Source organism: Platalea leucorodia, assembly GCF_965183815.1.
Source record: "Platalea leucorodia genome assembly, chromosome: 8".
Lineage (NCBI taxonomy): Eukaryota > Metazoa > Chordata > Aves > Pelecaniformes > Threskiornithidae > Platalea > Platalea leucorodia.
The window spans coordinates 29,875,221-29,902,751 of record NC_138830.1 but is presented as its reverse complement, the minus strand read 5'-3'; the positions used below and the strand labels follow the sequence as shown (position 1 = coordinate 29,902,751).

The following is a 27,531-nucleotide window of genomic DNA, read 5'->3' as shown; positions in this document are numbered from 1 at the left end:
CCACCAGGGTCCCTCTGAAATAAAAACAGGGAGCATGCTGAGAGGGGCCATGCCTGGATTCTTCCACACCGGTTTGCTCATTGCTGCAGAACTGGAGGTGTGGGAGGGCCCTGGGAACTTGGATAGAGGGATGTTTCTGCGGAATTTGGGGACAGAGTGGGATATGGCTTAAGAATTGGTAGAGCGTATGGAATGTGGATTTTGGGAATGGAGGAGAGGGGCCATTACTGTTTTTTCCATATTGCTTTCTTCATCCCTGCAGGGATGCACCCCCACAAGGGAAAGGCAAAGGGAGAGTCCCCTGGGACTCTTCTATGTAGATCCCCTACGGGGCCAGTGTCATCTCTCCTGAAGGCCAGGGCAAGGAGAGGGGCTGAGATGGAAGTTTCGTGGAGACCCTCCTCTCCTGGTCCCCCCCACACCCTGGCTGCAGACGGGTGTGATCCCACGGCGAGGCTCTCTGGGCTGGGGGAGGCAGCCCTGGCACAGCCACCTGCCCAAGGGCAGCTGTCTGCACTGCCCACGGGAGAAGCAGACCCAGCCAGGATGTGCCTTGTAGTTAGGGACTCTCTTCTTCAGGGAAACCCAGAGCCCTTCCAGCCTTCCTGCCCAGCAGGGTCTCCTCTCTCCAGCAGCGCTAACCTCCTGCCCTCCCAGCTGCTCAGCACCGGGCTGGGCTGGGCAGGGCTGTGCTGGGAGGCTCCTGGACAGGCCCGGAATGAAGACCCCGATAGGGCTGTGCTTTGGGACTCAACAGCTCCTGGGCCTCCCCAGGGTCCGCCCAGTCCCCCAGCCGCATCCCGACCGATGGAGCTGCTCGGGGGCCGCCGCGGCTGCTGCCCCGGCGGGCGGCCTGCGGCCAGGGGGAGGCCCGGCCTCCCGCCCCGGGGACGCTCCAAGGGCGGTGCACAGCGCCCCCCTGCGGCTCGGCGGGATAGCCGGCCGCCCTTGGCCCCGCCCCTCTGCCTCCCTCCCCGTGGCCCCGCCCCTCCTCCCGCCACGCCTCCCCGTGACGCACTTTCCCGAGCCGCCTGGGGAGGTGCGCGCGGTCGCCTCCCCGCCCCCCCGGCCGCTACGGGCCGCCCCTCACGTGACCGGGCCGGGGCGGCCAATGGGCGCGCGCGGCGGCGGGGCGGGGGTGTGGCCGAGGCGCGCGCTCTCGCGGGCGGCAGGCGGCGGCGGGAGCCGAGGGCGCGGGCCGCTCCCTTAGCGCGCGCGCGCGCCGTCCCGTCCTTCCCTCCCTCCCTCCCTCCCTCCCTCCCTCCCTCCCCGCCCCGTCCCCGCCGCCATGTCGGAGGAGAAGCCCAAGGTGAGGCGCGGCGGGGCCGGGGCAGCCGCGGCGTGGCGAGGACCGCGGCGGGGGGGGGGGAGCGGGGAAGAGGCCTCTCCGCCAGGCCCTGGGGCAGGGCTGCCGGTGGGGCCACGCCCCGCCCCGCCCGGCGGCGTGCGGCCGCCAAGATGGCGGGGTGGGCCGGGCCGGGGCGCGGCGGGGCGGGAGGAGGCGGCCTGCAGGGTGGCGGCGGCGGGGCCGCTGCCTGCCGGACCGCGGGCTCACCCGGAGCAGGGCTCGCCTGGCCGGGCTATGAGCCCGCTTCTTCCTCCTGCTTTTCATCCAGGAAGGCGTGAAAACGGAGAACGATCACATCAACCTGAAAGTGGCGGGGCAGGACGGCTCCGTGGTGCAGTTCAAGATCAAGCGGCACACCCCGCTGAGTAAGCTGATGAAGGCCTACTGCGAGCGGCAGGTAGGCACGGCTCGGCCGCGCTGCTCCCGCCCTCCCCCCTGTGGGGAGGGGTCCTGGGGACGGTGGCAGCTTCGCTGCTTTTCTGTCTGGAACGTCAAAAATACCGGTGGGTCGGGGTGAATATATCCAGGCGTGACGGAGAGCTAGGGCTCGGCATGCTGTCAGCTCTGAGGTGTCAGAGTTTTTCTCTTTAGTGTACCAGGTGCTCCTACAGCTCTAAAAATTTCCGATGGCAGTGTTACCAAAATTTCTCAAGTTCTGATCCTGCATCTGAGACCAATTCACTCTGAATTTTTACCCTCGTAACCCTCAGTTCTTCATCTCTAAAAACTTCATCAACTTTATACAGAGAATGTTTTCTGTTTGAAAAATGGCACAAAACAAATTCTCCCATGCCATGACTTTCCTTGTGGGTTTTTTTCTCCTTCCTTCACATGTCTCTCCTGTTGCCTGCTGCTGTATTCTGCGGGTGGCAGCTGGCTGCTCTGTGTCAGAGGCCATTCCTTGGTGCCACCCTGAGCTAAACAGGAGAGGGATTTATCCCCACAGTCCAGTTCCTGAGCCCGCAGCCCTCAGCGCCTGTGCTTCTACACTGGTTTAGGTGGTGCAGAGCAGAAGGCGGGGATGTGAATGGCTTTCCAAAGTGGAGTCAGGTTTTATTTGCCAGCATTTCCCCTTGTCTGTTACTTGCGGGATCCTTTCTTCACTTACTTGTACCTTACGCTCTGCCCTGTCCCGCGCCTGATGTAGCGTAACACATCTCGGGTTGGAAATGAGAACTGAATACGTGGGATCTTCAGAGAGGTGCGGGGAGTTTTTGTGTTTGTGGCTCTGTCTATGACTTGAAGTGTGAATCACAGGGATTTTGAAGGATGTTAGAGGTCAAAACAAAGACCTGGCTCCCTGAGGCAGGGAATAAAGACTGCCTCGTGATTAAACACTATCAAAACAGGATTCAGTCATGAATTCAACTCATGTTTTAAGGGCAACGTTAACTTACTAACGTTAGACCCTAGCATTTTTCTAATAAACCTTGCAAGGGAAAATCTGCATCAAGTCCTGCAAGTTCTTTTTTCCTCAAACAGTCTTCTTCAAGGTTCCTTTTTTCATCAGAAGATAAAGAACTAGAGCTGGGAGCAGATGCTTGGCATGAGTGAAAACTTGTCTTAACTATGGGTAGTCAATGCTGATAGCTAGTTACACAAAAAAGGATTTTTTTCAGATTTTTTTTTTTTAAATGTTCTCCTTTGAGTCAACTTAATCTACCATTACTTCTCCAACTGCATGAGAAACAATTGCTGCTCCTTCCTGACATGTTGTCTGAGGATTTATAAAATGGTGTATTGATTCATCTCTTCTTAAATTACCTTTGTAAATTAACTTTTTATATTTGTGCCTTGCAGAGCAGGATCAGAACCAGGTGCCAAACCCACACCTATGGTTCCATAGAATCCTTGCTGCAACAGCAGTGCAGCGGGACGTCGCTGAAACAGCTCTGCGTCCTCAATTTATATAGCAAGATAGATGTGCTAAGTTTCCTGTCCGGTTAAATCTTTTGAGTCTTAATTTTGTTAACATTCGTTCTGACAATAAATCTGTAAATGTTTTGTTTGGATTCGGAAACAAAAGCCTGTTTCTCATATTATTTTAAACTTGCAGGGCTTGTCAATGAGGCAGATTAGATTCAGATTTGACGGACAACCAATTAGTGAAACAGACACGCCTGCACAGGTATGAAAAATACTTTTATTGAGAATTGCTATACAAATACTAGGATGTCTGCGTGTAGATCAAAGGGGTTTGAAATAAAAATGATTCTGAAATACTTGCTGTAAGTTTAGCATGTTCCAAATAACTTGTCTAGGGGGAGATTCTCCCCCCTTGAATGTTTTCACTGTTGTGGGGGTGGAGGAAGATGTGAAAGAGCATCGGTGCTGACCAAGCCAGCACTGAAGTGCTGGTGTGGAAATGGGCCCTGGCAAGTGCTGGCGTTTTCGTCTCTGTCCTGCTTCTGCGTCAGCCTGTTCAGAGCCGGTGCTGAAGCTGCAGGCTGGAGCTGCTGTCGGCACCGGCAGTGCTGAGAGTGTGGGGAATTTCTCAGGCTGGCAAGGCCCGAGGCAAGGAACAGAGGGGAGGCTTGGCTGGGTGATGTGTTGTGGAAGACGCTCAACTGCCGAGTTCAGTCTGAATGACAAGCGTGCCTCTGAAACCCATTTCGGTGTTGGCAGTGCTCCTATCGCTGAGATGATGGAGTGCCTGCTCCGGAGTGACTGAAGGACAGTGCTTCATGCATTAACTAATTAAAATTGAACCTTAAGTGCTCTATTACTGGTACTGGTTAGGAGTAGAGAGCTAAGTGCTTTTGTAACTGTGTGTATTTCAAGTCTTGTGTTTTCCGTGTTACTCTAACAGCTGGAGATGGAAGATGAAGACACTATCGACGTGTTCCAACAGCAGACAGGTGGAGTGTGTTCAGACATGCTGTTGTCTTGAGAAGAGGAGTTTAAGGATCCTCATCACACCTCACTCTCTCATCTGTCCTTGGATTTGCTATTAAATAGTAAACAAATGAACATGCTGATTACATGGGATTCTTCTAAACTTTAGAGGACATTTACCAAAATTGCTTGTTGTCTTTGACGTACTGCGTGTGCAAGTCAAAACAGTATCTGCAGGGATTAACCTATATCTTAAATTGGGCCAATTTGATTTAAGTTCAGATTAAGTAATAGGCGTTGTGTCTCTGCTGTTATCCTTTTTTTTTTTTTTTTTTTTTTTTTTTCCATAAAACCTGTGGCCTAAATATTCATCCATGTGTTAGGACATGGAGTGTTCATTCCTGGCTCTTGTTGGTCTTGCCCCTCTGTTTAATTCTAATCGTGTAAATAATTCAGTATATTTTCATGCCAATTGTGAGCGTAAAAGTTTCCTTTTAAGATATGCCTAAGAGAAGGAAAAGAGATGCTGCTTTCACGTTTTTAGTGCGTGTTGCAAACACAGTTAATTCAGAAGTGTTAAGCCTATGACACAAGGCTGGTACATGCAGATACAACGCTTAGTGTAGAGTCGGAGTTTAAAATATTGCAGATTTACATGTGCTTTGTCATATTATGATAAAGTTGTCTGAAATATACTTTTTTAACGCAGAAATGAGACTTGTCCTGAATTATTGTGAGAAACGGAGTTAGCAGAGCAGCTGGTCCAAAAACAAATGCTTGTGATAGAGCAGCAGTATTTTTTGTTGTGCAAGCTTCATAAAAAGCTTTCATAAAAAGATAAACCCGTCGCTGCAGCTTCAGCCGTTTGCTGAGTGACAGGCAGAATCTGTCACCTTTCTCCTGCTCGCTATAGTACGTCTCCCTGTTTTTCAGTGGGTACTAGAAGTGTACCCACCCAGTGGCCTCAGCTTTCTTTTTAATACTTGTTCTTGGTAGATAAACTTGATAAATGAGGAAAAAAAGCAGCTTTTAATGTCACCGAGCTGTATGTGCAGAAGAGCTGTCAACCTGGTGAGCAAGGAGAGAGAGAGGGGGAGAGGTGTGTGTCTACGTGTGTTCCAAAAAATAATAATCTGCTCTACTGCCTCCCAAAACTTAGTGAAATTTAAATGCGTTTGTGTGATGGGTTTGAGCTCCACACGACGGGTGGAGTCTGTTCCAGATGGATTTTTACAGAGCCCTCAATTGGTTGTCCGCTGCTGCTCCATGGGGTCGTTACCTGCCTCTTACATTTACCCGACCCATTTGGCCACATTTGATCGCCTCCTGTTTGCTGGGAGTCTTGCTGCAGAGGCCCTTGTTTTCTTTCTCATTTTCTTGTATGGGGGCTGGGGTGAGATGTCCCGTAGATCTCATTGTTTATTTACCGATTTGTACATTTATTTGTTGTCCTTTACTATTGTATACAGTAAATATAGTTTGGTACTCTGTCTCCTGCCTCACGCTTCATATGGCCGCGCGCCCCTCGCCTTGGCTTGCTGGTTGCCTTCCTGGTGGGGAGGTGTACGTGGCTGAGGTGCTTCGGATGTCCGCCTTGGAGACTCTTGAGGGAGCAGACGTACGTGGCCAGGTAGAAATCTCCGGGGTACGTGCTGCACCCCTACCTTAGCAGCAAAACCCAGGGGATTTTGCTGCACAACCCAACTTTTTGCACTCTTTTTCTCTCTCCTCCCTTCCCTGCAGAGCAGCTGAAGCTTCTCCCTCTGTGCCTGCAGCCTGTTTCCTAAGGGATCGCCACCAGGACCGGCCATTTCCCGATTTCCTCGCGTGTTTTCGCCCCGGGGGTGCTCGGCGCTGTGCACGGCTGCCGCTGCTCTGCGCATGCGCGGCCCCACTGCCCCGCCCGGCGCTGGGAGGACTGGGCGCGCATCATAGAGGAGGAGCGGCCGGCGGCCGTCCTCTCTAGCCGCCCGCCCGGAAGCGGCGTCGGGAGCGGTGGGGCCGCACCATGGCGGGGACGGCGCTCAAGCGGCTGATGGCCGAGTACAAGCGTGAGTCGGGGGAGCGGCGGGGCCGGGCGCTCCTTGGTCTTACCCCCCCGCTGCCCCTCCTGACGGGATCCTTCTTAAAGCCCAGGAGGGCCGCGGGGCGGTGAGGGCGGCGGGGCAGGCCGCGGGCCTCCCTCCCTCCCGGCGCACCTCCCTGTGTCCCGCCGGCCACGGCTTCCCAGCCCCCGCCGGCTGCTCGGGCCTGCAGAGCTCTCCCTGCCTCCCCACAGAGACACCCGGGGCGGGGGGCTAGCGGGGCACCGCGGTCTTTGAGGTGCGGCTGTGGCAGAGGGGAGCCATGGATGGTACCGCTTCCCTCTGCGAGGTGGTTCTCCCTTCGCCGTTGCTGTAGGCCTGGGTGGGAAAGCATCCTGCGCACCGAGCCTGGCCGTGGGCCCCGGCTGCTTGGGCCGGGACAGCGAGGGGTGGTTCGTGAGCCGTCGGCACGTCAGGTGTTCCCTGGCACCGGGAGCTCAGTCACAGGGGAGGCCTGGGAATCCTGGGCAAGTGGCCAATTCTTTTTATTTTTTTTTTTTCCCCGTTAAATTTTCCAGGTGGAACAAAATGCAGCCATGGAAGCCTCTGTTGCAGAGCTTTGTTATCTCAAAGATAATTAGAGGTGTTTGTCAAGACCTTAACAGAAGCACGGCAGTTAGTAACAGTGTTTAAACTCAAATTTAGTGATCAGCAACATAGACTTGTTCGTTTGTTTAAAAATTTGCGTAAGATGTGACTTGCAGGCAGTGGTGAGCTGTGACCTTCGCCGGCCCCGCTGGAGGGAGCAGGGACCTGCTGCTGTGGGCTGGGTCCCTCTGGGACATCTTATTCCTCCCGGGGTGGGTGATCTGCTCCCTGGTGAGCTCGTGAGGTGTCTGAAAGTGCCTCTTTTTGGCAAGAAATACTTTTTTGTTTGGTTGGTTACCTAGTTGCTTTTGGCCTCTGTTCTGGCTTTTATTTAAGGCAAGGAAGTAGAATGGGGAAACAAAGAAGTGTTTGGTAGGTGAAGGATGGCGTTAGGCTGTAAGAACTGGCCTCCTGCTCCCCTGAAGGTCATTTACAGAGCTCCTGAGGTTGTCCAGTGATGAGGAGTTGTTTCTTGCTTTACCGTTGTTTAGTGGTGGGCTCCATCTACAACACAGAGTATTTATAGATGCATGTTTCCTGACAAAATACCATGTTTATTCTCAGGCTGCTCTGCAGAGCACAGGTATATAAACTGAACTGTCACGCAGGTGTTTGTGAGGGCCGGGGCTGGCCTGGGGCCCTCCTCCGCGCAGGCTGCTGCGGTAGCTGCTCGGGGCGATGAGCAGGCCCTGCTGGTGCCGTTGTGCAGGTAAAGCTTGTGCTGACAGTGAGTCCTAGAAACCTGCATTTTTCTGTTGTAATCCAGAAGTACTGACCTGAAAGGCAGCTGCAAAAAGCCTTGATTCTGTTTTTATCTGTTCTCTTACATAAATCACCTTAGTCCCAAAAAGCGTTTTTGGTCCTTTGTTGTTGAGAAGCTCTGAGATCTTACTAGAATGTCTTGTATGAATGAATTCTGTAGGAAAAAGTGATATTAAATAGCATCAAAAAGAATTTGACTTAATGCTATAGGCAGACATTACGTGAATCTTCTCTGCATAGTTTCCCAGGGTAACACTTATCATAGAGTCATAGAATTGTTTAGGTTGGCAAAGACCTGTAAGATCATTAAATCCAACTGTTAACCCAGCACTGCCAAGTCCACCACTAAACCACGTCTCTAAGCACCACATCTACCCGTCTTTTAAATACCTCCAGGGATGGGGACTCAACCACTTCCCTGAGCAGCCTGTTCCAATGCTTGACAACCCTTTCAGTGAAGAAGTTTTTCCTAATATCCAACCTAAACCTCCCGGGCACAACTTGAGGCCATTTCCTCTCATCCTATCGCTTGTTACTAGGGGGAAGAGACCAACCCCCACCTCACTACAAGCTCCTTTCAGGTAGTTGTAGAGAGATAACATCTTGTTTGTGATATTACTTTATAAATACTTTCCCGACTCTAATAAAACATAATGTTGTAAAAAAATGAATGTAATCTACAATGACTAAATGTACAATGCTTTTATTTCTGGAATCCTGAGTTGCAGAAATAGAGTAAGCCAGGCTTTTGGTTTCTGTGGCCACCTGGATTACCCTGTGCTGTATGTGCATTTCCAGGGTTGTTACTTTCCTTTAGTGAGTGCACTGATCAAACTTTGCCACAAAACTCAGAATCAAGCCTGAATTATAACCCTTCCCTGGTGTTTCACAAAAGACTGGGCAGTTAGTTGTAGCCCTTCAGAAGCTGTTTTGCCCTATAGAAATTTTCAGCAAAAGCTATTTTGAAAAATAAAAATAGTTCCTAGTTACAGGTAGTTCTGCTGCCTTTTTTTGCAGTAAAAGAGAAAGTCCTGTCTTGGGACAGGGCTGTAGTCCGAGTTTCAGCTTTGCGTGAACTTTCAGCTCCCTCCTGACGATGCGTGTTCCTGGTTTGCGTTCCCAGTGTGGGTGTAAGCACTGCGTGGCCCTGGGTGAATGGGAATGGGGAGACAACTTTAAATGACCCCTTCCTCCTGGCTGCCCACCTTGGATGAAATTTTGTATATATCTATGAATATATTTGTGCACACATTTTTTTTCCTTTAATTTTCCTCTTTCTTCTCTTATCTTTTCCCTTTAGTTACTTCTAGTTGTGACAGAGATGTTTGGCAGTCAGTGCCTTGCTGGTGGGTGTATTTTGTTTACCAGATTTCTAATTCTTTCCTTGCTTTTTTTTTTTTTTCCTAGTTTTGTTCTTTGATTTTCTCTGTGTATGTGTGTTTAAATCTTTAAATAAAGGTTTATTGTTACCGTACGTGAAAAATGCTTGCTGTCGTGAGGAGTTTCTACCTTTTGGAGCCTAAATACATTATTCCATTTTGGGAGAGGCTGTGAAATTGCACTGTTTTCCCTTCCTTGTGGAAAAAGAAGGGAAGGTGGCTGTAGGCAGCCAGATGAGATGATTTATTTTTTGTCGTCATTTAGATGTTTGTTTGCATGTTTGGAGTGTGATGACATTTTGCTGTCTTGTATTTATTCAAGTATTTTTCTACTCTGCCAGAACTAATTTAGATAAATCTTTCAAAAAAAAAAATCAGATATAAAAAAGGGCATCATTTCTGCTAGAGCATATGTTTGTTATTAATTCTAGATTTAGAATATGTAGTAGTATTAAAGCCTGAAATTAGTCTCTCAATAGCAGCTTATGCTTGTGAGAGTTAAAGGATGGAAATCTTCTTTTTCTACATTTACTGTTTCCTGGCTGCATGATCTTGAAAATATCACTGGCTGGACTTTTTAAATCTAAAATGGATTATTTTGAAAGTATTAAGTCAAATCTGTAGAGATGCAAGTATTGTAGTGCCTAGTTGTATGCACTGTATTTCCTTTCTGGTACAAACAGGTCACAGAGCAGTGGATTGTAATGCCAACAGGTATTCTTGGGAGTGCTGTCGGGTTAAAAATATGAGATTTAAGTTAATTCTGAGATCTCAGAATTCACAGAAAAAGTACACCTTCGTCATACAGAACAAAATCTGGCAGCACTTCAGTCAGTGCTTCCTGTCCTCGTTGCTTGGAGAGAGGAAGAAAACTCCTACTGCAGTGGGGCAGGTTGTGATGAGCTGCTCTCTCCAGGGGGGGAAGAGAGGGATGAATGTTTGCTGTAGGCCTCTGCTGCTGTCCCTGTTAAACCTGCTTGGAAAAATGTTCTCCCCTAAGCATAACACTTAGGAAATATCTTAGACACACACTGCGCCGTGTGTCTGCATGAGCTCCAACTGCCTTATGCCAATTGGATGCTACATCAGAGAAGAGAGAAGAAAACGGAATTTCTGGCAGAGTAGAAAGAACAAGATTACGGTTTCAAGTGTCTCAGTCCAGATGCTGTCAGATACCAAAGTGTGCACGTGCCCTTAATATTTCCGGAGTCTTGTGTGTTTAATCACCTTGGAGATATGCTACATTAATACAGTTTTTAGAAAGCATACTGTTGAACTTCTCTTTTAAGAACATGGTCAGTCTTTTTATTAACTGCTTTAACAAGAAGGTGTGTTTTCAGTTCTCCTCCTTTTGGCCAAGGAGTAATTGGCCTAGGGTGACTTCATAACGAGCAGTGAAATGAAAAGGGAGGCATTGATTGTGTGTGCACCCAAATCTGCCCCAAGTTACTAATGGAAGCATTCACTAGTGTCAGCTCCATTTCATGCAGTCTCAGCTTACAAGCAAAGCTTTAAAGTAAGGTTTAGCTATGGTGCTACAAGCTGGGACTGCATTGTGTTTCGATTTGGAGGCAAATCTCCTGACTGCATGCAGCAAAACTACGCTGCAAACCGAACAGGATGCCTCGTGGAGGATGTGAAGATGGAAACTGCTCCACATGCTCTCCAGTGCTGAAGAGAGACGTTGCTCTGAACCAGGTGGTGGGCTGCGCCACCATGGGCTCCTCCAACATGCACCCAACACGTGTGTGAGTAGAGAGCTCCCCACAACCCTCCAGACCCTGGGGCACCCTGAAGTGGTTGTTGTGATGTATAGGTGACCTGGTGCCTATACATCACCACAGCCTTCCCCTCCAGCAACAGCTGCCAGCCTCAGCTTCTCCTCATGACTCTGCTGCTCGTTTGTTTTCTGCAGAGACTTTCCTTGGCCTTCCCCTTTACCTCTTTCAAAACTTGATTCCTTTTCTGCCTTTCTGCTACAGCACAGGTATGGGGTCCCTCAGCTCCAGGTGAGGGTGACAGAGCTGCGGCGCCAGCGTGACAGGAGGGCCCCTCTGTTTCTGACGGTTCCGCTCCCGCCTCGGTTGTTCCATGGATCTTGAGGTTCCACTCAGAGGTTTTTTCTTGGACCCATGATCACCGGTCAGCCGTGGCAAGGAGCTGCTGCATGAAGGGCTCCTGCAAAGTCTTTCTGCTGATCTTGCCCCCTGGAGAAAGGGGGTTGAGGGAGGTGGCTCTCAGTTTGTGCAAACTACCTCTCTCAAGTTAGCTGGTGTAGCTTCAGTATCCCCGTTTCCTCTGTCAACGCCTTGTGTTGGATGCTGTCCATGCTCAGCATGGGCAGCAGGCTCAGCTCCTTGCTGGCACTGGGAAATACTGCACACAGGAACAGAAATGGTACATCACTGTTTGAGGCAGTCGGGTGATGGTGGCTGGCGTGTGGGTGTGTGCTGGCACGCTGCTGTCGTGGGTGGACAGGCGAGAGGACAGTGTGGCAAGGCACTTGCAGAGGGGGAAAACTTTAAACCGTGCACATGGAGGGGTCTTGCAGGCTAGGAGACCAAACTCAGGCTAGCCAGAAGTTACCCCAGGCTGGATGCCCTGGAGAGCGGCGAGCGGAGGGCGGGTTTCATCTGCTGACATGTCGTGTTGTGCCACGTAACTTGCTCGGGAGGACAGCCACAGAGAGATGGGGTGGCAGAGGAGAGTGGAGTAGGAGACTGTTTGGCCTAGCTGACTTGTCAAAGTCATTCTGCAGTGAAAGGTTAAAGCAAATGCTCTGATCACATGCTTTTTGCTGCTTGCTTGAAAATAGTTGGAAAAAATCCACCCTGACATTCCATTAAAATAACCCTATTTTGGAGGCTCTGGTAAGACTGAAGCAGCTGATGCTGTGTCAGCTACTGGCAATTCATGCTGTGTAGCTACCGAAAGCTGTGCTCCCGATTTCCCTTTCAATGGCTCTAGAGAAATCATGGGGTAGGACATGACCATCCACGTGGAAAAGGGTTTTTTTTCTTCTTCAACGACGAGGTATAGTAACAGCCACTCAAAAATCAAAGCTCATGTGCTCCTGCACTGCCCAGTTACTGCTTTGCCTGATCCTTAAGGATGGAAACCTCTTTCGCCTATCTCCAAGGGGAGAGCTGAGCAAGGCGGAGAATTGAACTTCCGTCCTTGTAAAGACCCTTTGCTCAGTAGGGTTTGGCTCTTAATTCCCATTGCCCCGGTTTTCCTTGGGGGTGGAGAGCTGTAAGGCACACCTCTGTGTGGCCGCCTGCTGCAGATGCTGCCACTGGGCAGTCGCAAGGGCTGTCTGCCAGTGTGGGGTCTGAAATGAAAATGCTCCTGGGGTTTTCAAGGGATATCATGGGAAATATCAGAGGGATTTTCTTCTTAGAGAGAGCCACAAGATGGAGCAAAATGATTCCAGGAGGGTTTGACATCTCCCTCTTTCTGTCTAAAAACATCAACAAGCAAAGCTGTTAGAGACCCACTATCAAGCTGGAAAAACCTGCTCCTTAACATCAGGACATCGTGGGAAACCATAACACTGAGTTTCAATTTGCTGCTGTGCTTTTGAACTTCAATCAGAGAGGGCTGTGCCAAAGTTAATGGCAATCTGAGTGAACTGAAGAGTATTGCTATCTATCCTGTCAGCATATTTCATCACGGTTTTGAATCCAACAGTAACTTAGCTGTTTTAACACAAAAATCTGCGCTGTTTTCTGCAGTGCTACCCACAATTTTCACTTCTAGCTTAACAGAAATTAGGTCAAGTGTCTTGTTGATTGGTTTGTGACTTCCCATCTTCCCCAGGTCCACATTCATGCTTGTTTTCATGTGTGGGAATGCGCGTGGCATCTCCTGTGGCTGCATTTGTGTCACTGCATTTGCAGGTCACCAGTAGTCCACAGGCCATCAGTTAGGAACCACTGTTCTAGATAAGCAGCTCACAGCCCTTACTTAAGTTGGCCTAATTCCTGTCACCTTCTCCAGTCTGACACAGAGCGTCACCTCCTGCTGCTGGTCCTGCTGGCTGCCCTGCATCTCGTTCAGAGCTGTGGGGCTGGTGTTCAGCCCCCCAGGGACTGCAGGTCCGATGGTTGCCTGTGCATGGCTGAGCTTTGCCTCGCCAGCTGCTACCAGCCCGCAGGACTTCGGAAACTGGAAGTTGATGGTCATTGCACTAGATAGTAGAAAAACTGGTTATTATTTTATCAGCACACAGAGTACTGAGCTTCAGCAGGCTTGAAATGAGGTACTGATGCTGAAGGTCATTGTACAAATTGGGAATTGTACCAGTTTCTTACAGAAAGTGAGAGTTGATGGATTTAAACTTGCCGTGTGCAGCCATGGCTGCTTTATTGCTGCTTCTTTTTTTTACTTGCATTTTCCAGGCAATGCAAGGAGAGTTGGATTGAATTCAAGGAACAGAGCCACTTGTAAAATCTTTCTTGCTTCTGCTTCTCCAACTTTTTGCGTCATTTTGGGTTTTGTATTTAGATGCTATGAAGTCTGAATTGGTGCAGGGGTTACAGGAATATAACCTGTTTTCTCTTCAGGCTGTTGAGTTTGTACCTGCAGATACTACAGTGCTCCAAGAGGAGAGTGTTTCCCATGCTTTGTGGACAGAGGTTTTTTCTTCCTTCTCAGTTTTAAATTGTTGCGCCTGGGAAGACTGGTTTTGGGAGCCTGAAAAAGCATAAAATGCCAAATAATTTTGCCTAGAAAACTGTCTTGCATGAAGAAGTTAAATTGTCAGCAGTGAGATACTGGGCCTTCTGAATGTGGAGTTTTGCCCAGTAAAGCATGACCAGAAGACTCCTTCCATGGTGTCCTCAAGCTTTTTTCCAAGGGTGTTTGCTGGTGGAGCCTCTGTGCTAAGCCGTGGTGACTCAAACGCTAGCCAAAATGCTCGGGCTTGCAGGTCATGTTAACCTTCCTTGTGTTTTTGTTTTTACAGAGCTGACCCTGAACCCACCAGAAGGGATAGTGGCAGGTGAGGAGCTGAGCAGGGTTTGTGCACTGTGAAGTTGTAGCCTTGCATTCAGGTAGCGCTAAGCATTGTTTTGTTTTTTCTTAATAGGTCCCATGAATGAAGAAAACTTCTTTGAATGGGAAGCTCTGATTATGTGAGTTAATACTGTTTTGTATCTGAAATCAGTACTTGCACGCTATGATTAGCTTCTAGGAGAACAAGAATATAAAAAATAATAGTTCTGCATAACATCGACCTTGGCCTACCTTTGGCTGGGAACTTCTTTTCTGACCCAAACAAGGAATTATATTTGGAATTTAAACAATGTGACAGAGGCAGCATTGGGACTTAAGTGATCATTTGTTGTACAGGTATCATCATAATAAGCAACATTCAGCATAAGTAACTTGCAAATTTGACAGGAATCCTCATTTGGGCTCCCTTGGATATATGTTTGTATACAAATGCTGTAGGAAACAATGAATTGCTTGTAGATCACACAAGCATGTCGGGAACATTACTCAACTGCAAGTACAGGACAGGTTTTTCTCTTGTTTTAAGTGGAGCAAAATACACAGATTATCAGTGACAGGAGAAAAAAATCAATGTCTAAAATTAGTTTACTTACTATTCACATTTTTTCTAGAAAAATGAAAGGGGATTCATCTGAGAAAGTATTCAAATTTAAAAAAAATAAATCTTTTGAAATTCTTTACGCTTGATGAATCAACTGGTGGTGTGAAGATGTTGGGTGCAGTGGTTCCGTGTAGAAAGCTCTTCTGTTGGTGAATAGCTCTGATCGCTACCTGATGTGTTTTGGGGGGTGACAAGGACTTCTTTACGAAGCTGTGTCCTCCCCCTTCCGCTTCTGAACTGGTGGCTTCTTGCCCAGCATCTTACAAGTTGTCTTCTCTCTTGCTTGTACTGTCTTACTCATGCTGTACCCTTCTTTGGGAACTTTGAGTACATGGTGGTTTTTTTATTACTGGTGGTTTTTACAAAATAAAGTTCTAAAATGGTAGGGGAGAGGAAAAGAGACCTTTGTCTGACAATTTACACAATTGCAACAGAATTAAAAGATGAAGAAGCTCCAAAATGCTAAGTCTGTCTTGAAGCTGATGGTGTGTTGTTAGGGTAGAACCAGGCTCTGTATTTAAAGATTCCTTTAGTAAGAGTTGGTGATTTCCTTTCCTTCAGCCAGGGCCGGGGGGTCCTGGAGGACACCAGGGGCAGCAGGCGGTGGCTGTGGCCCCACTCACAGCATACCTGCTGTGCTCTTGGCAGGTTTTCACTGCAACCACCAGTGCTGACTTATGAGATTCTCAACTAGCGTGGCTGGCAGAATTTTCCTCGCTTGATTTGCTTGGAGTATGTTGACTAGGGATGAAAAACAAGATTTCTGTCTCGAGATGAGGCATGCAACCGATACAGAAGCATCCCAAACTATAGCATATCACCTATTCCACACAAGCTGGCTGCGTGGGTGATCCTAGTTTATGGCAAGCGTGAGCCTCTGGGTTATTTTAGGCCTTGTTAAATGGAGGTTTGATTACCACTGCTTGTTTGCTGATTGATATGAAGAGTTGGCAAATGCCTCTGCTTATGTGCAGCAATTTATCCTGTGATGAACAGGTTGTACTTCCTGGTAGCTCAGCCCCCTGAAAATAAACGCTTAACATGGAAATAGGTAATTTGTTGCCCGACACCAAAGATTTTGACTTCATTGTCTTAACACTTTCTCTTTCTGCAAGTGGGATAGTTATCACTCTTCTGAAACATGCACTTTGTAATGTACCAAATTTCAGTTCAGACAGCTGTGCATTGCTTGGAGCGTAGAAATCCCAGAGGATTTAATGCATTTCTTGGGAGTATGGAAATTCCTGCCTATCGGTACTTTCTCATAGCAGAGATTGTGTGGTTGAGTAGAGCTTTTATGGGGGACACACAGAAGTACTTTTGCATTTGATTCATTACCTAGAAAATACTTCTAATGTTTCCCATAACGAATTCTTAAACAACAGAAGAGCTGCTTGCAGACTTGAAAGACCTTTAAAGTGCTGAGTGTTGAGCTTCAGGTCTTTGTCAGCGCAAAATGAGAGGCGGAGGTGCTTTAATTTTGGTTTCTGTATTGTGTGTGTGTCATAATAAAATTATATTTTAAGATCTGCTAAATTCTGAAGCTGTGGTACAATAGAAACATGTTTACCCTAAACGCGTTTGGTTGCTTTCATCTCTTTACAAAACTCTATTAGTAGAAGTGTTTGTGTACATTTGGAAAGCAAGCTAAATGACTTGTTTATATTTGTCTGTGATAATCTTGAATGTTTTGTAATCTCAAATGTGCTGTGAGAGATTCTGGGAATGAAAGAAGTGCAGATGAGGAAATTAAAGTTGACTTCAAATTTTTAGACAGGTGAAGCGCAAAAGGTAAGTAAGTAGCATAATAATGAAGAGAACAGAATACTTTTTTTTTTTTTTTCCTTCACCCAATTTATTTAAAGCTAGAGCACACGTAATGGCAAATAAATAATAAAACAAAAAAGAGACCTAAGAGAGAAAAGACTGCCCATTTATAAATTCAGAGATGGGCTGGGTAATATTACACAGATCGATGTAAGAGCTTGGCTCAGAGGTAAAACAATGCCTTTTAAAATAATGATAATAATAATTTGTATTCCTGGTGTTCTTGACTGCAGCAGCAGGGCTGGATAAATGTTAAACATAAATGTTAAACATATAAATGTTAAGGCTGTATTGACATGTCTGAATGATAGAACAGTTCTTATGCTCCCAAAGTGAGCGCAATAGATCCAGAACTGAAAATACAGTGTGGTAATCTTCCTGAACAGTGGAGGTCTGGAGGCTGACATAAAATGTACACTTTTGATAAGACATCAAACAGTAGCTGAATTAGAGTATTTATGAAAGCCAAATCTTTGCAAGAGGGTGACTTAATTGTGATGATAAATAGCCCCAGCATGTCAAGAGAGTTTACCATAATGCCGCTCAATTCCTTAGTGCTGCGTGAGGTCCTATAGGCTGCATTGTGCTGTGCAAGTTCGTGAATTCAACATTTCAAGACCAAGTTTTGCCCTCTTTGGTTGGCATATACAAGTGTGTGCTGCTGTTGAAGTTTATCGCCAAAAGACACAAAACCACATAATTGTTAAGAACTTTATTAGCCTAAAGATTGCTTGAAAACTAAACAGTCTAAATTGAAGTCAACTTATCAAAAACCTGTCTAGAAAGGTAATTAGATCTATAATTAGGCTTATGACTCTTGTGTAGCATGGAATTCCCCTTTTCGGCATCTGATGACTTTGAGTTTTGGTCTTTTTCCAGCATCTTTTTACAAATAAGAAGCCATTTACAAACACGTGAAGCTATGATTATAAAATTAATTGTCCTTGTCAATATGCTTTTCCCTCCTATTTTGGCAGGTGCCCACCATCCTTTCCTTCCCCTTGCCTAAGTAACAGACAGTTCATGGAGTTCAGAGTTTCTTATTTTCATGCTATGTCTTAATGTTAGCAGAGTTGTTTGTAACATCTCTCACACAACTGAACAGTCTAGTTGTCCAGCAAGTCATTTATAATGACTGGAAGATTACTGATGTCCGCTCCTCAATGCTTTAGGGAAGTCTGTAGAGTAGTGGAAAAAGATGCAGAGACTGCCTGCTTTGCCAGCTGGAAGGAGTCTGAGAAGGAGCAGGTTTAGGACAAGTTTTTTTTTTCTGAGAGTTATATGCCTCAAGCCTGTGCAGAATGAGTGCCTTCCGTGTGCACACGGTTAGCGATGGCAAGCACTTTGTCTTTCCTGGGGTATGGGAGCTGCTTAAGGCAACCGGCCTGTTGGCTTGATGCTCTTTGCTCAGTGGGACGGGTGCCACCACTGCGTGGTCTGGGTGTTTCTTGGAGGAACCCTAATCGAGTACTGGGTAGTCTGGACTTCAGCGAGGATAGCAGCTCAGATGAGATCATAGCATAAGGCACAGAGGCTTTGAATGTGGTGTACTTTGAAATCTTTGCAGAGCAGGTGGTGTGATTGCAAAAGGTGCTGTGCTCTTTACCTCTCTGGCCCTGCCAATGTCCTTTTTGAACTGAAAGTGATGCTGTCAACTTTAAATGTTGTGGCCTCCTGAGTGTTTTGTAGTTGCAAATGCTGTCTTGGATTAACTTTAATAATTTCTTTGAAGTTGATCCTGGCAGCAATGAATGGCTAAAACAAAAGCATTTTGCTCACATAATACAGGGCCTGAAATGGAGTGTGTTGGGTTAACATATTTGACAGAAGAGCCCTTAAGGCTGTGTGTTTGCTCTCAAAACAGAACATAAGACACCCACTAGCTTTTCAATGTGTGTATGTACATACTCTTAGAAGTTCAACAATAAGCCTTTAAAATGCAGCTGGAATGAAAATGTTCATGAAAAAATGCATTCAGTTTACTCTCAGATGTGAATTGAATCCCGGCTAAAGTTAGGGAAAAGGCCAGAAAGGGAACAAAATGGTTGAGCTGGTTTAACTTTCATTCTTGCAGTATGTTGATGCATTTCTCTAATCTTACCTGCCAGTGTCATTATTCAGGTTTAAATCACATAGTTCTTGTGTTTATCTACCAGCCAAGTCTTTTGAATCCCAAAGTTTAAGAGAGTGGAGCCTCCTAGGTCTTTAGGTTTTGCTGGTCGCAGTTTTCTTTTTCTGTAGGTTACCAGTTGCAGTCTTAACTGTTAGGAGTTCTTGAACTTTTATGTTCTTTCTGGCATGGAGAATGTGGACTGGGAGGAGGAGGCATGAATATATTCCTAAACCTTATTTCCCAGACAGTATAACCCTTGTTTGAAGAGCTTTTTACTAAATACATGAGGTTTACTTGGCTAAGATTTTCAGTGATGAAGCTTGTTTCGTGATCTTTCCAGTCAGGGGAAATCATGTTTGTGTTACAACTTCCAGATGGTTCATCAAGTTTGAATAAATCATGTGTAATAAACTTTTTTGCTCACCTTCCAAAATGTTTTATGTAGGGAGGGTAAAATAGTTGTCTTTATATTCTCAACTTGATTGCACTTTGAACTGGATGATGAACACAGTAAGGAAATGTTTCTACAAGAACTCTGATGAAGCCATTTGTTCACCGCATGCAGGCAAACTAAATACCTTAAGTCTGCAAAGAATCATTGTTGTCCTGCATCTAGCAATTATGGTCCATGTGTTTTTATTTTTACAAAACATTGCTGTGTTTTTTGCATCAGACAGTGATACATGGTTATGTGTGGTTATGCTCGATACTGGCAGTTTGAATCTCTGTAGGTTTTATAAATTATTTTGAGCTACAGCATTTGACATCTCTGTCTTGTCCAGCATAACAGTATCTTCAAAGGCACAGGAGTCCCACACCTGCCTCTGCTTTCTCTTGACATGCAGATGCTCAAATCCTGGAACATGCCTTCGAGCCAGATACTCCCAATTATATCTAGACACACCCTGCTAATTAAGCAGTGTTGTGACCTTCCTAGTAATTTAGTGTACAAGCTTTGATTTCCCTCTTCCATCCCAAACCCCATATTTAGATTTAAGTTTATGAGGTGTGGGGTAAGAGCATGTTAACTCTTTATTTTCTGGAGAAGATGATATAAGCCAAACCTCAAATGTCTCATTAGACAAGAATTTGGGTGAAAGAACTATTTAAAACTCGGTGAATAGCTTTTTATCTGTTTCTAGGGGTCCTGAAGACACCTGTTTCGAGTATGGCGTCTTCCCTGCTATTCTGAGCTTTCCACTCGACTACCCGTTAAGTCCTCCGAAGATGAGGTTCACGTGCGAGATGTTCCATCCAAACAGTGAGTCTGATGCAGCAGGATGTATGGGGGAGTGGGTTGCTTTTGCACCTTAAAAACAAACTTTTGCAGCAGGGGAGCTGGCATCCTTACGAAGGGTGCTTCTCTCCCTTTCAACCTTTAGTATGCAGTAGGAGTGTTCAGCTGTTCAGCAGTTTTGCTCTGTCTTAGGGTTACTTTCTCTTTATCGCATTATTCCTTATATACCTTTTGGTCATAAACAGTCCAATAAAGATTCCAACAATTTCACTGCCTTTAAGATCATTCCACGAATACTTGTAACTATTGTATAAGTAGTCTAAAGATAAATCTTCTGTACGTGATGTGAGGTTTAGTGAATTAATACAGGCTCTTTCCAGTCTTTCTCTGTGGCTTGTCTTTAAGTAGTTTGGTGTTATTTTAATGAGTGGAAATTTGTTCATATTGATCAAAATTTGGATGCAGCTTTATTTGGCAGCATGGCTTCTTCGCCATTAAGTCATGGGTTTGGTAACATTTCTGATGTGATCTTTCTGAAATATAGAGTGCTCTGTTCAAGCAGATGACACATTTGCAGGTGTTTAATATTAAAGACTTGGCTGGCATTTTCTCTGCAATTCTGATGGTGACAATATTATCTTAAGACTCCTCGGGGGAAGTAATTGAAGTAACAACAAGTACAGCTAACAAGTTTGAGCCTTGGACAGGTAAAAACCTTAAAGCCCTCTTTCACAGCCTGGAGCACTACTTTCTAGAGTCAGCCTTGGCATTCTTTGTAAAATTGTTGGTGATGACATCTCCTAAATCAACATGGATTGTGTAAAGATTGTTTATCATCACCCAGATTTAATGGGCTGGATCTGTATTGTAGGCTATTAGGTGTCTGCCGCTTGAGAGCAATAAAAGGAAAATACTGCCCTTCTGCCTAGTGGTTCCTTCCCAGCTGCCGTTCCTGCACTTGCATAACACAATCTTAATCTCATCTGGGAATCGATTTATTTCATCCTATTCCAAGGAATTTTGCAATTTCTTGAAGATTGTCTGTTCGTCCCTTCTCAAAACACCACTGATGCAGATTCTTGCCCATTTAATCCACAGGCAAGCCCATCTTTCTGGTCTCCTATGGAGGACACACCTGCACGTCGCAGTGTAGAACTGTGTGGACATGCCCAAGGAAGTGTAGCATCACCTCTAAAGCTCTGATGTCTGCAGCAGTGCAGCATTTGGCACCTGGAAGAAGTGTAGCCACATCAACACCTTTCTCCAGCTGGAGTAATTCACCCAGACTTCTTGGCAGAACTGGTCTCCATGAGCAAATCCATGTCCACGCAATACCCTGCAGCTCCAGTTCTGGCCTTGGCTTGATGTTCGCTGCTCGCATCTGCTTTGTGTGCAGCATAGCTAGGAGGAGTAGGGTGCGGAGGAGCACAAGCTGCCTGGCTCTCATGTGTTACAGAATGGCTGTACATGTGGGCGCTTCCTTGATGGGGTTAACTGGAACATACTGGATGGTTAGCTCAGCTCTTTAAAGTCCCGTGACTCTGGGTCATGTTAATCTAAAGTTGAGATCACCAAAAGGAGACACTTGAATCTTTCTTCTCCGGTGGGATTGTGATGGTCTGGTTATACCCAGAAAGGCTGTAGAAATGGGTGGCCATGCTGTACTTTTTCTGTTCCTTAAGTGCTTACTCTTCCACCTGTAAGGAATTGCAAGGAAAATGTATTGAAAGCCTGCTGTGTTACCTTATCTTTGCAGTTTGTGTTACTTACAGGGGGAATTGAGACACCACAGAACTATCTTCTCTTAAAATAAAATCATGTTCATGCGTGCTCTGGCAAAGATAACTTCAGAGTAGTGATTAATGGCAAGTCTTGCATTAGCACTTAGTGACAAAGTGGGAAGATGCTTACGTCTTCCTGGAATCAGCCTTTGCTGTCTTGACTGTGCCGCTGTGGTCCACCTGTTTTAAATGAGGCACTACATAAAAACATTAGAGTAACTTACAAGTGAAATACCTTCTGCCAGTGTGTTCCTTACTTGCAAGGAGAAGTGCTGATTCAGCACGTGCTATTTTCATCTCTTCCAGGTATGGCTAGACCAGCTCCAGTCCCCAGCCTGCGGCTGCAGGAGGGGATGTAAATAAAAGTCTTCCAAAGCACTTACATGTTGCAGGCTTGTGCAGACTTTAGCTGGGTGAATGGAGGGAACTGGAAATGAGCACAACTGCTTCCAGCGGTCATTCCTTCTTTTTGTTTTGTCTTGTTTTCCTGGCAGTGGCATAGGTTTGGTCACCCGAGGAATAGAAGCACTGAAAGTACTGGGCTAAATTTGTCATTCCTTGGGAGGCTGCAGAATTAGACCATGTTGCTAAAGCAGTGTTTCGAACTCCATTCTCTTCAACCTTTCTTTGGCCTCGTTATCAAGTCAGTGGAGCCCAGTGTCTGTGAAGATGACTTGTACTGTAGCAGATGCTTAGCTAATGCTAAAGGTGGGAGGGGAAGATGTCTGTATCCTTAATTGATAGGTTACTTTGTTTCCATGTGCTTTAATGCAGCTGAGCTTTAAGCAAAACTAAAAAAAGTAGTGTGAACTCTTCTGGTTGCACCTCAGTAATGTTCAAAATAGGGTCAATTATATTGTTTATAACATACCACTTTCCCCTCCTTGCTGCAGCAGAGCAAGCTTGCTCAACTCTTTTTATGGTCACAGTCCAGTGGAGGACTCCAATGTGCATTCAGTGCTGTGTGACTGTTACCCTTTGATTTAAGTAAGACTGGTTACCTACTTGGAGCTGTGTCTGTGCATAAATACTTGCCTTGTTTCACCAGGCTGCATCTCTTATTTTTTCCATGGAGCCTGTCACTGGTTATTAAATAACATGAGTGCTCCCAGCAGGCTTCTGTTGGGGAAGGATGACCCAAGTTTGTTAGATTTGCTTAAAGGAAATTTTTGCTAGATTTTTGTCTTTCAGATTTTGTATCCTCTTGCCTTTGGAAGAGGAAATTTAAAAATGGGTTTAGCTTCAGTTATATGAAGGGCAAGTCCAAACACTCATCTGCGCTAAAGATCTGGAGAGGCCAAGTGTTTCTACTGAGTAACAATCAATCCCCTATACTTCTTGTGCAGTTTACCCAGATGGGAGAGTTTGCATCTCTATTCTTCATGCTCCAGGGGATGATCCCATGGGATATGAGAGCAGCGCTGAGCGGTGGAGCCCCGTGCAGAGTGTGGAAAAGATCCTCTTGTCGGTTGTTAGCATGCTGGCAGGTAAGGACTGCTGTTTTATTAGCAGTAGCTCAGACAGCAGTTACTGAGTTAGCTAGAGCTGCTTCTTGCTGCTTGATTTGTTAAGGGAGCAAAGGACATTTAAAGCTGCTCAGCAGCAACCACAGTTCTTAAAACCCTAGTATTTATTTATTAATAAACTAGTTCTCTGAAAATAATTGAAAAAAAAAAAGACTGAATTAGTAAATGGGTGTTTTCAGCTTTGCGAGCGACAGCACTGCTTTCCTTCCAGGTCAGCAGCAACCGAGCAGATGGTGATGATCAGGTGGGTCCGGAGGCTCAGCTGGTTCCCTGCTCCTGCACAAAACCTGTGCTCTGTCTTTGTATTCACTATGGTGTCTACTCAGCTCTTGCAGGTCTTAAAGCTATTGATTACAGCCTGTGTTGGATTTGGCTTTAGCCGCTGAAGGGCTACCAGCCAGAACTAACCAGTAGGGTAAACTGGAGTCCATGGCCTCTGTGATTCACAAGCCAGCACCCTCCATTTCTGTTTGTTATTTGCCAGCCTGGGAATGTACCTCGTTCTGCCATCTCTGGTTCAGAGGAAGGCTGCTTGAGAAGAGGGGTGGGGTGAAAAACTTTTTGTGCAGTCTTTTAAATGGCTTTCCCTAAATCCAGCAAGGGCTGTGAGTCAGCTCTGTTGTGTACAGCTCCCTGAAAGATGGATCCTTTTCCATGTCATGGACAGAGCCACTGAACTGACTGAAAACGGCAAAGCCATGTCCCTTAGAACCAGTTTTGAATTATAAAAGATTTAGAGGGTTTAGAAGCAGTAAAGTTGATCAAAGAGCAAGAAACAGGTTTTTACATGGGACCATTTTAGCTTCAGAATAGTAATCTACTGTTGGGAAGCTGTGCAGACAAACAGTATGTCACTGGGCTTCCTGTGGCCTCCAAGAACTCGGTTTGTGGTGCAGCCTTACCTAGACTGGTTAGCATGGGAATCACCTTGTTTCTCTTGTTCTCTGCCTGTGCATCCTGTTTTCCCATGGCTTTTGGAGGAATTAGTCTAAAACATCAATGGTCAGCTTCTTTCAGGCTGCTGGCAAACTCGGCTCTGGCTCTGCAGATAGCGTAAGCCCAAGCTTACCCAGCTGGGTGACCTGCAGATCTACTGGCTTTTAAGGGAGGACCATCAGCATTGTGTTGAAAAAGACATGAGCCCAAGATGTCTGCCATGAACTGGGCTGGAGTGGATTTGGACTAGTGTGTGAAGGAAAGTGGGTAGAGTACATTCTGTCTTAGTGACTTGTGTAATCCTGTGACAGTTGTCCTGCTATATGCTGACCACGAACCTGATATATCCTGTGTTTCAGCTTACCTCTGTACAAAATGAAGTGTTGGAGTCATAGGGGTTTAATATACTTTGTAAAGCGCTCTGAAATCCTCGGATGAAAGATGTTGCAGAAATGAAAGCATTCTATGGGCTTTCTTGGTTTGTTTTGTTGTTTTTTAATAGAACAAGCCATCCCAAAGAGTGACAGAGCCTGTTTGGGTGGCCTGGTCGGGAGGGCTTTGTGTCTGAAGCCACAGAACCAGAAGAAACATTTTGCAGGGAGCAGCGTGCAGTTTTAAAAACCCTTGATGGCACTGGTGGTGCCACATTGTGTTGTTCCATGCGCATGCCGGGGCTCAACTTTTGAGAGCATAAACGAAAGAAAGTCTTGCTCCTCTGCCACTTGTTTCTTACCTAAGCTCAACCTTGCTGTGGTATTCTTTTGCGATCAGTTAAATCAGAACTGTTCGGGAATCTAGTAGCTGTCATTGGATTTCCTTTAGTGGTGTTTCTGTAGTCCCAAGCAGGGGAAGTGTGCCAAAGCCACAGGGAAGTGGCAGTACAGGGGCATTATTGAAAAAGCGAGAGTGTCTTGCTCCATTGCCTGCCTGCCCACCTATCTTTCAGTCTTTCTCGTTTCAGAGCCAAATGATGAAAGTGGAGCCAATGTAGATGCCTCCAAGATGTGGCGGGAAGACAGAGAACAATTTAACAAAATTGCCAAGCAGATTGTGCAGAAGTCACTTGGACTTTAAGCTCACAAAGAGACTGAAGTGTTTTGTATTTCTCTCCACCTGAAAACGAGCAGTGCTCAGTGCTGGTACCAAAAAGGAAAACTTTGCAAAACTATTGGCCTAGTTCTTCTTATCCTTCGTTATTTATTTACCATCTCTTTTCTTCTTCCACTGCTCCAGAGAAGCCTCTAAACTCACTCACTAAATTGTGTGGAAAAGGGATTTAATACTAGGGAAAAATATGGAGACAATGCTGTTTCAAAGGCTGCTTGTTGCTACCTCACTTCATGGTATGGAAAGCTTGGAGACTTTGCAATCTGCAGCCTGCCTTCGCCAATCTGCTGTTTGAGAACAGAGCTGATTTGGATCACCTGCTGGAAGAACTAGTTGTATGTTTTTATAGGTAGCATTGCATCTGGAGCACCAGTAGACAGGAAATAATCTATCAATTTGATGATACTCGCTAAGTTAAGGACAGAATTTTCAATCAGAACTGATTTGAAGAGTATAGTTAGCAAGAGAGGCTATAAAACAAGGTTATAGTCAGAATGTGTTAGCTAAGAAAGTGATTGTGCAGCATGTAACTTTAAGAGAAGATCTGGGGAGTTGTTGTCAGTGACAGGCTGGGGGTCTAGAATGGGCTCATGTTCCCATGTAACACTGTGAGTTTGTATTGAGCCTTTGAGTCAGTGTTTGCTTGGAAGAAATCGCAAGAGCTGCTTTATTACTCCTTAAAGATACTCAATTGTAAACCTTATGTTCAATTAGAGGTGCAAGATGTAAAGACTGGATTCTTAAACACTTTGGTCAGGTTCACCATGGGCCGGGTAGGTCATTGGCAGCCTGAAGATCCAGTGAGAATGTGTCTGCTCCACTGGGCATGGAAAATATCTCTGCAATAATGTCAGCTCCTCTTATGTTGACATTTGGGTGTTGAGAGGATTAGGCACTGCTGGCCTTTGCCATTACAGCCCAGGTCACCCATTTTTCAGGTGAACAAGCAAAGATGAACATGATTAATTTTGTAAAATGAACACTTATTTATGCTAACTGCTCTTGTGTATTTAAATATGGGTCAGAGAAGACACTGACTGTGTTTTCTAGAGGATGGTACGACGCATGTTTAGAACTGCAGAGTATTGTAGCCGACTGCTGGTGTGGAGGGTGCGGGAAATACTGGCTGCAATGATCAGTTTGTAAAACTGCTTAGGGGCCACTGGTGACCTTCGTGCTTTGCAAGCGAATCTCTTGTGTAGGTCCAAATATTCTCCAATTTACTACAAGCAATAACATGCCCATTGATAGCACATGGAATCAAATTTTGTTGGCAGCTTTAACGGGCTAAATTTGAGAAGGGCTTTTTTTTTTCTGTGCAAAGCGTGCGACGTGGAAGGAGTCGCACCATGGAGAAAGCTTTATGGAGGTGATTGTGTGCATGCGCGTGTGTACAACTCATCAGTATTTATGTCTTGCTGTCCGTGCTGCATGTTCACATGCTGCAGATCACAGTATGCCATCGTTCTGTACCTCTGAAGAGTTTGTATTGCTACAACTTGCTGATTTTTACCTCCTTGTAGAAGTAATTCTTCTTGCTTTGGTATAAGGGTGGGAGGGGGACCTGATATATTTTGGGAGCAGCGATGATGAAATAGTGTTGTACCTAACTAGTATTTCAAGGCGTACAGGAAAATGTAGCACTTATATGTAAACTGGGAGCGTTTTTTGAATTGTAGTAGATGGAGCGTTGCTCCTGGGAGTACTGCAGCTGCTTTTGGAAACAACGCTGGAGAGCTATGAGCACCACGTGGCAAACAATGGATTCAGCAGCATGGCAAAAGTGGGCTTTTTTTAAGTGCGGAGTATTTTGTTCATGTGTGCTCACTCGTTATCTTTATTTTACGGTGGGATTTAGTCTGTATACTGAAAATAAAGTGATTATATTTTCTCCTTTCATAGATGTATGCAAATGTATTGCAGTGGGTGTTTTATATGGGTAACCAACTAGTCAAGAGTGTTCAATTCTGACTTGGTCCAGAGGAGTGGAAGGTTTATTCTAACACAGTTAAAACACAGGGGATGCTTTAGAGGGGTGGAAGAGTTGACACAGTTGCTTGGGCTTTCCAGGCAAGTCTCTTGTCTCTAATGATGGCAATGACTTGATAATTCAAAGAAAACTGTAGAAATCTGACAGCTGGCAGATGGGATGCAGTTTGCTTCTTGTTATGATCCACGTATCTGGCCTAGGAAGGTCTTGTTATGGCAACAGGTACATTGTGAGTTTTAATATATCATTCAAAATCTGCTGATAATTAGCTCTTGGATTTGAGAAGGACAGTTAGATGTCCAATTCCTACTGAGAATTTCCATAGTCCCCAAATCTCTTTGCTTAGAAATAAAACCATTTCTTTTTAAGTGACAGGCATGCAACAGGCTTGCTAACTCGGG

The 27,531-nt window shown here is 45.8% G+C and overlaps 2 protein-coding genes across 20 annotated transcripts; both read left to right on the top strand.

Annotated features, from left to right (window-relative positions):
• The first annotated feature begins 1,168 nt into the window (after positions 1-1,168).
• On the top strand, positions 1,169-4,526 carry SUMO3 (small ubiquitin like modifier 3). The gene is made up of 4 exons (XM_082319884.1): positions 1,169-1,309; positions 1,617-1,745; positions 3,405-3,476; positions 4,158-4,526. Exons 1-4 carry the CDS (start codon positions 1,289-1,291, stop codon positions 4,236-4,238), a joined length of 303 nt encoding a protein of 100 aa, XP_082176010.1. The 5' UTR covers positions 1,169-1,288; the 3' UTR covers positions 4,239-4,526.
• A 1,187-nt stretch (positions 4,527-5,713) lies between these two features.
• Positions 5,714-27,039, top strand: UBE2G2 (ubiquitin conjugating enzyme E2 G2). 19 transcript variants are annotated; one of them, XM_082319878.1, is made up of 9 exons: positions 5,714-5,813; positions 5,932-6,234; positions 13,963-13,998; positions 14,086-14,131; positions 19,696-19,814; positions 20,889-21,301; positions 22,918-23,058; positions 23,309-23,341; positions 24,995-27,039. In XM_082319878.1, the coding sequence occupies exons 2-9, from the start codon at positions 6,192-6,194 to the stop codon at positions 25,022-25,024; spliced, it is 861 nt and encodes a 286-aa protein (XP_082176004.1). In that variant the 5' UTR covers positions 5,714-5,813; positions 5,932-6,191; the 3' UTR covers positions 25,025-27,039. The 19 variants fall into 19 exon arrangements, 16 of the variants coding, with proteins under 16 accessions (XP_082176004.1, XP_082175994.1, XP_082176008.1 ...); XM_082319868.1 differs by having other exon boundaries at positions 5,719-5,813; positions 5,927-6,234; XM_082319882.1 differs by having other exon boundaries at positions 5,754-6,234; positions 22,963-23,058.
• Positions 27,040-27,531: the final 492 nt, after the last annotated feature.

Coding starts and splice junctions, on each gene's coding strand:
- SUMO3 (XM_082319884.1), top strand. CDS start 1,289: ATGTCGGAGGAGAAGCCCAAG. Junction 1,746..3,404: donor AGGCCTACTGCGAGCGGCAG/GTAGGCACGGCT, acceptor TTAAACTTGCAG/GGCTTGTCAATGAGGCAGAT. Junction 3,477..4,157: donor AAACAGACACGCCTGCACAG/GTATGAAAAATA, acceptor TTACTCTAACAG/CTGGAGATGGAAGATGAAGA.
- UBE2G2 (XM_082319878.1), top strand. CDS start 6,192: ATGGCGGGGACGGCGCTCAAGCGGCTGATGGCCGAGTACAAGC. Junction 13,999..14,085: donor ACCAGAAGGGATAGTGGCAG/GTGAGGAGCTGA, acceptor TTTTCTTAATAG/GTCCCATGAATGAAGAAAAC. Junction 21,302..22,917: donor TAACTGGAACATACTGGATG/GTTAGCTCAGCT, acceptor CTTCTTGTGCAG/TTTACCCAGATGGGAGAGTT.